This window comes from Coptis chinensis, chromosome 8, assembly GCF_015680905.1.
Source record: "Coptis chinensis isolate HL-2020 chromosome 8, ASM1568090v1, whole genome shotgun sequence".
NCBI lineage: Eukaryota > Viridiplantae > Streptophyta > Magnoliopsida > Ranunculales > Ranunculaceae > Coptis > Coptis chinensis.
In genome coordinates, this window is record NC_141463.1 from 58,828,800 (window position 1) to 58,837,093 (window position 8,294).

At 36.0% G+C, this 8,294-nt stretch overlaps 1 protein-coding gene across 1 annotated transcript; it reads left to right on the top strand.

Moving 5' to 3' along the window:
- The first annotated feature begins 7,097 nt into the window (after window positions 1–7,097).
- On the top strand, window positions 7,098–7,625 carry LOC147482175 (uncharacterized). The gene has a single exon (XM_086579226.1). The coding sequence runs from the start codon at window positions 7,098–7,100 to the stop codon at window positions 7,623–7,625; it is 528 nt and encodes a 175-aa protein (XP_086435352.1).
- Window positions 7,626–8,294: the final 669 nt, after the last annotated feature.

Sequence of the window (8,294 nt, forward strand, 5' to 3'; positions counted from 1 at the left end):
TCCTCAAGCAAAGATGAGAGAGAAAACTAAGATCACAAATGTGTGATTTATTATCTAAATCTCGTTTTGCAGAGTGCAATTGAATTGACCATATGTAACAAGGCCTTAAACTACTAAGAATTTCCTAGTGAATGATGAGCTTAAGCCTCGTGAGAGTTTTCCAGAGAAGGTACTCACAAACTTTCTATATCTAGTACAAAGGGTATTGTCTCCTTATTTATTCTCAGAAGTCTATACATCTAATTAGCGGGGAATAAGGAAAAACTCCTTGGAACTTAGAATAACATATGTATAGTAATTAAATCATCTAAAGATAAATGCACAAACATGAGCAATGAAATGCAAAAGTAGAGTTGCTTCCGAAACTTTTGGAAAACGTCCTTAAGGTGGGTTCTTACAGGGATGTGTTACAACACAAACTCTCTAATATATTCACTCAAGTTTCATTCTCTCAAATGCAATAGGCATTTATATTCCTCATATACACGAATGACGTCCAAAGGATACTGGGGTCGATTGATCACAAGTGTCACTTACTATCACACCAACCTTTTCCTGATCTAGTTAGAGGTCTTTTATTAAGAGTTACGGGGCTAGGGTGATGGTTTAGAAAGAAAAATGAAGGGAAAATAAAATTTGATAAGTTAAAAAATTGGATCTTCAAGATACTTGTAATTAGAGAAGAACCTCGTTTTGTTCTTTACTTCTGAATTGTGATTCATTCTTTAGCCCTTTGGCTTTGTAACTCCATATAATTTTAATTTTTGGGAGTTCTAACTTTACTTTTGTTTCTTTTGATATCGACTCCTTTTGATTTTGAATTTTTGGGAGATTCGATTTTTGACTCCTTTGACTCCTTTGAATTTTTGGTTTTTGATGGGTATTTTTTCTCTTTTCTTTCTTTTCGAAACAACTAACTGTTCTGTTTTTGTACAAGGTCTTCTCTTCTCTTTTTATGATACTCATCCAATTCTCAACTAGTCAGCTGGGTAAGTTTTTTATTGTGTGTGTCGTAACGGGTGAGAGATTGATGGCGAAGAATAAAAAGGCTTTTAGAAGTTAAGTTCTTGAAGGCTAAAAAAGGGGTAACTAGAGGAAAAAATATTTTTTTAGGTTTTTAACGTTTATTTGGTTATATCGATCCAAAAATAGTCTAAATTCTCTCATAGGATATGGCGTGGTGATCAAGCAAGTGGACGTGTGGTCTTTCTATCCGGACATCCTTTGTGTCACCACTCAATAATCATTCAGATGAGGCTTTTAGCTAGATTCTCACAGGATATGAAACTTAATTATTCTAACTTTGGTCTCAGAAACTCACTACTATATACAATCAAATGCTTATGCATGTTATTCATGAAAAAATGCAGAAACTATTATACGTATATTAGTCTAAGTCCGAATAACGAATTCTTACTATATTGCTATAATGAGACTTCTAGACTATTTATTCATCATAGAAAAAGGAAACAAGATTTTTAGTACTAAACAGAAAAATATTTTTGGTCTTTTTTGAATTTTTTTTAAGAAAGAAAGAAATATACTAATATATCTAATATAAGAAATGCATAGTTTTTGCAAAATATTACTATACCACCCCCAAACAGAAATATGTCTTGTCATCAAAGTATAAAAAGATTCGGAAAGAGATTACCATAAAAACATGAGCAAAAATGGCAGTACACTTGTACTCTATTATTCTTGAAGAAAATATACCACCCCCAAACAAGTTTGGAACGTGGGTTGTTGGATATAGAACGATAAATACATGGGTTATTGTAATAGTAAGTTACTTAATTATTCTACTATGATTTTTTTTGGGTTTTTGTACTTATTTTTGAAATCATGTATAATGCAGAAAATTGAAATTTTTGGCATAATGTATGTATATGTATTATCTTATATTCATATACTAAATTCCGCATAAGAAAATCTAACATGCATACATGATTATTACTATACTAAAAAGAGCGAAATTAATGTAAAATATGTAAACAACTATCTAAACGGACACATATGAAATGTGTGTGTGTGTGTGTGTGTGTGTGTGTGTGTGTGTGTGTGTGCTTAGAGTAATTTTTTTTCCCAATTAAAAGGTATCTCTAACCATATAGAGGGTTTCTACAAGAGAATACAATCATACGTTTATCCAGTATCATTTTGGTTACTCTATGACGTAAGATTTTCATTTTTTATATCCTCAAGTTTTTGAAAAACTATTTAGAGATGTTATAAAGATAATTTGTACAAAAGCTGTGATTTCTAAAGCTAAGCTTGAAAACAAACCATAACAGGTGATCTTAGGAAACTTTCGTGTCGGCTCTTTATTGAACCCAATCCAGTCAGACTGTGGTTTCAATTATGTGTGTTGGGAGATTCACTGCGCAAGACATAATGGGAGGGTTTGGAAACTAATGGGTGGTGTAACTTGAACTAGGTATATATCTGTGGTTGTTGATTGGTGGATTTTGGTAGTTCTGGTTAAAATGAGATGGAACCATTGCTCTATTCTGATTGTTGTAGTTACTTTGTCCTTGTCTGAACTGATTGAATGTATTTTGTGGTTTGACATAATTAGTTAACCTTGGAAGTGGTTGGGTTTGTGGATTAGTATTCTATGTATAATTTGGGTGTTACTTCCATGGTGCATTTGGTACATTGAAAGCACAAACTTCTTCTTGTTGAGATGATGATAGGTTGTTGAGCAAGGGACAATTGGTATCTATGTGATTTAAGCTCAGACAGAAAGTGCATGGTGATATTGGCAATTCTTAGTAACATATAACTGATCCTCAAACCGCCCTTAGAAGAATAGAAATTGCATATTTCTAATGGTTAGTCTAGGTGGAATCTATTACTCGTGTTTTTGGAAAAATCACATAACTATTGATGTATTGAGAATCTTTCATAATGAGAACGGGGAAAAACAACTATTTTGAAAAAGATCCTCAAACCGCCCTTAGAAGAATGGAAATTGCATACTTCTAATGGTTAGTCTAGGTGGAATCCATTGCTCGTGTTTTTGGAAAAATCACATAACTATTGATGTATTGAGAATCTTTCATAATGAGAACGGGGAAAAACAACTATTTTGAAAAAGAAATGTAAAAGAAAGAAAAAGAAATTTGTATACTCGCTCTATAGGATTATACTACTCAAACGACGAGTAAAAAATATTTTATTTTACAAAGAATATGCGAGATATACGTGGATTAAGGCTCCGACACTTACAACCACGCACTCCAAGAGGAGGGCCCGGTTACCTTAAGGATGCACTCCCATGGAATGCATCGAAAAAATATAATATGAATATTTTATAGTAAGATATTCAAGACTATATGTGGGGTCATTTTAAGTCAAATTCCCCAAGACTATGCATAAGATGGATGATATGTTATTAGCAATAAACTAATAGTCTAAACAGTTGGGGATCAATATAGATAAACATATTAACGTATATATCCCCAAACATAATGAAATGATGTATGTGGAGTGTAATATGCAGAATGATAAGAGAAAACTTATGTAACCCATCATGGAATTTATGCAATAACCCGCCATGTTAGAATTGTCCAAAAGAGTATAAGTGTGGCAGTAGTTGTCCTTCATGAAGCTCAGATGATATGAAATATGACATACTAGGGTTCTCAACTTCTGGTAATGAACAACTATTCCTAAAGGAAGATTAAAGATGTGGACCAGTGACGTCATAGGCGATAGTAAGGGCGAATTCAAGGGCGATTCTATCACTTAATTTCCCTCCCTTTTACGATAAGTTTTTCTAGGTTTTCCTGGCTTTATCCACATCTCGTCTTTTTCTTTACCTTTTTTAGCTTTCTTCACCCGTTACTCCATCAAAGACTGCTCTTACTCTCCTTTCTACTAATTGTTAGTTAAGCTAACAACGTGGGTGAGAGAGTACTGCCATCCTTGTGAAGTAATTACCTTTTCCCTAGCAGAGAGAATCTCTAATTTGTGCACAATTTCACATATTCTTAGGTGTGAGTTCGGGTACAAAGGGTTGTTCTCCTCGTTAGTATGATCGGGATATTTAAATGCCTGTGTAGTTTAGGCCCCTAAGGTAATAGTTATGGTTGAGACATCAGGGGTTCAAGCTGCTCAGGCTTCTACTAGTCGAGTTCCTGCTTCTTGGAGCTCCTTGTTTGGGCTACAGAGCCATGAGTGTTCGGATAGCTCCCTGGAATGGATTGAAACGGATAGTGTGGTTAAGATTCTAGAAGTTCCAAATGAAATTTTGGATGAGGGAGCAGAAATATAGAAGGATCATTTGGTGGGTTTCTTTGTAGAAAAGAGACTACCATACCCACTGATAAAGCAAAATCTTGAAAGAGCATGGAAAACCAAAGCTGATTATGAAATCTCCATAGATAAAGATGTGTTCTATTTTAAATTTAGAGAAGAAGAGGATAGATAAAAAGTATTGGACATGTGACCTTTGTTCATGGCTGGAAGGGTCTTCATGGTAAGTGGTTAAAACTACAATTTTGGGTTCTTATCAAGATACACTTGGTACTTGCCGGGGGACAGATGCACTGCTTATTTTCACAATGTGGTCAAAGAAAGGAAGGGTAGAAATAAGATTTGGTCCATCATAGATGAGTTTGGGAATAAGCACAATAATCAAAAGGAGGTTGTGAATTTATTCACCAATCACTATAGGAACTTGCTGGGAGTTACTATAAGGGCTGGTATTCCTACTGGGTTTTATAACTCTTTGCAAGTCAGCTCCACCATTGATCATGAGATAGCTGAATCTATGGCAACTGATATTACTGAATAAGAGATAAAGGAAACTTTATTTGGCATAGATGATTACAAAGCTCCAGGACCAGATGGGTTTAATGCATGATTCTACAAGGTATGTTGGTCGATAGTAGGAGTGGATTTAATTTTGTAAATGCTATGAGGTATGTCTTCCTTAATAGTGTTATGCCGAGAGGATTCAACTCAACCTTCATATGTTTGGTCCCTAAAGTCCCTAATCCTGCCAAGGTTACTGACTTCAGACCTATATCATGTTGCAATATCACCTACAAATGTATCTCCAAAGTTCTTACTACTAGAATGAAAGCAACAATGTCTCTCTTGATTTCTATGAACCAGTCGGCATTTGTGCCTGGTAGGTCCATACAAGACAACTTGCTCTTATCTCATGAACTCCTTAGAAATTATAAAAAGAAGTATGTGTCACCTAGATGCTCACTCAAAGTTGATATAAGTAAAGCATACGATACAGTGAGTTGGGAGGCTGTTGATGCTATGTTATGTAAGTTTTGCTTTCCAGGAAAAATGAAGAAATGGATTCAAATGTGTTATACAACACCAAGCTATTCATTACTTATTAATGGTTCTGCAGAAGACTACTTCCAAGGTAAAAGAGGATTGAGGCAGGGGGACCCCATCTATCCCTACCTATTCGTTAGGATCATGGAGGTGTTAAGTTGCATGCTTAAGCAAGGGTTCATGAATAAAACTATAGCTCCTCACCCAAAGTGTAAGAGAACAAATGTGGTTAATTTATGCTTTGCTAATGATTTAATGCTATTCTTCAAGGGGGATAATGCCTTGATAAAAGCAGTCCAAGGTGTTCTGGAAGAGTTTGCACTAGCTCCGGGGTTGAGGTTTAACAGCTAACAGACGACCTTAATAGTGGCAAGTTTGAATCAAGGAGAGGGACAACTTCTAGCAGATACTATTGGTGTCAAATTAGTAACTCCACCAATCTCTTACCTAGGGCTACCACTAGTGGCCTCTAGGATGGGTATCTCTGAGTGCCAACCACTAGTGGAGAAGGTTACAAAGAGGATACATAATTAGAATTTGAGAGTTCTTTCTTATGCAGGAAAACTATAGTTTATTCACTCAGTTCTCTCGACATTCCACAGGTATTGGGCAAAAACCTTTATACTCCCCCTTACTATGTTGGAGCAAGTAGCAAAAGTGTGCATGAAATTCTTGTGGAGTGGTCCAAACATGAAAAATAAGATGCATCATGCAGGGAAGAAGTGTACTAGCCTCACAAAAAAGGAAGGAGGGCTGGGTATAATTGATTTGAAGTTGTGGAATATTGCAGCCTATTGTGGACTAATATTTAAAGTGATTTCGAAAGGAGAAAGCTTATGGGTGAAATGGATATGGAAGCAAAACCTTAAGAACAAATTCTTCTGGACTATGAAGATCCCAAAGGATTGCTCCTGGGTTTGGAGAGGTATCCTTGAGATGAGACCCATTGCAAGGCAGTATATCACCTACAATATATCTACAGGGAAGAGTACCTTACTATGGCATGATCTATGGTGCAAGAGCTAGTTCTCCACTTTTAGAAGATCAGGAAGCTAAGAACCTTTTTTACTTGCCACTTGATGCCACTGTGAGTGATCTACTTACTCATGGGAGATGGAATGCTCTGGTTCACGCTCTTCCACAGGGCACTCTGAAGGATAACATCCTGCAGATTGAGGTATGTAGCAACTTGGCTGAGGATAGAACTATTTGGATCCCCCACCCTAATGGAGTCTATAATTCAAAATCTGCTTACTCTGCACTCAGAATTCCTAGGTAGACTGTGCAATGGTACAATATAGTCTGGGGGAAGCTAGTAGTGCCTAAACACTCTTTCACAGCATGTCAGTTGTTTTTTGGTAGCTTACCCACACAGGATAGGCTAATTAAAAGGAAAATGTTGTAGGGATCAAGATGTTGTTTGTGTAACAATTCGAGAGAGAATTCAAAACATATTTTTTTAATGTTCTTTTAGTAAAGCCCTATGGTGTAGTGTTAAACTACACCTTGGGCTGGTTGTACAAGCACAAAACACTAATAGAGAGTGGATGCAGCTGATGAGGATATGTCAGAGGAATTCATGTGAGGCAGAGGTGTATAAGGTGTATATATGCGCTATTATCAGTTACATCTGGAAGGAAAGAAATTACCAAAGGTTCAGGAATATTTCACAAGAATAGAAAACTGTCAAGCAGAGGCTGATTACAGATATGGCAGTTTATTTGCAAGGGTAACTCAAGACGGTAAAGGACACTAGTCAGGCTAGGGTTCTGCTAGATAGACTAGGTCTTATAATGGAGTTTGTCAGGAAGGAGCCTATTCAATGTATTTGGAAGAAGCCAGAGGAGGGCATAGCTAAACTGAACCCAGATGGAGCTATGTCAGAGAGTGGATGTGGTATTGGAGGAACTATTAGAGACTCGAATGGTGAAGTGCTATTAATTTTTACTAGTTTTGGTGGGATCAGAAGTGTACTATTCAAGGAGTTGAAAGCTATATTATGTGGTCTAAAGGGCAGCCTAAAGATCCAAATCTCAAGGATTCAAGTAGCTTCTGATTCAATAAGAGTACTTAATATCTTGAAGGGAAAGGAGAGTCCACCTTGGCAGTGTGTAGAAGTTACAACAACGATAAAAAAGCTTCTGAGAGAGTTTGTTAGCGTTAGTTTTGTCCATGTTTTTAGGGAAACAAATTGTGCTGCCGATCACCTGGCTTCTTTAGCTACGGACCATGAAGTGGAATTTTTTGTTCCTCCTCATACTTCATTGCTTATGTCTATTGTTGAGGAGGACAAAAATGAAATTGTGTACTTAAGATTTTGATTGTTATGAATATAGGTAGAGGTCATGACATAAGTTCAAATCTATATATTAAAAAAAAAAAAAAAAAAAAAAAAAAAAAAAAAAACTACTAGTAATGATAGAGTCTTGAGTTTGTATATTGGGCAAAGTTTCTTTACTGGGAAGGTTGAGAAAATTATGAAAGACTTCTGAGGCAATTAGTTCAAGGGCGAATTGGATGTTTCTTTGAAATGGTTTAGTGGTGCAGTCATAAAAAATTGGTAGATTTTTGATGAATGGAGGTTGGCTTTCAAGAGGTATTAAATTGGGTGGTGGTTCTTCACATAATCTCGAAGACTCAGAGAATTCTTCGTCTAGTTTTGGCGTATCTACAAAATTATGGTTCATATCTACAATAGTAAGGATGTCACAAATTTGTTCCATCGATAAGTCTTTAACGACCAAACTTAATCTAGATCCACTTTCCACCATAGATTTTATTTTCTCTTTTCCAGGCACTTCATTTTCTTTGTCCTCTCTTCCTAGAACTTTATGAATTTTCTCAATGTCATTGTCCAAGTGTGTCGAGTCCAACACATGTTATAGAATTTCTTCTGCCAGAGTTTTTTCATACATATAGTCATTATCATAAGATCTGGAATTCACACGATAGCCAGGTTGATGGTGATGGACTTTTAATTGGTCATGAAT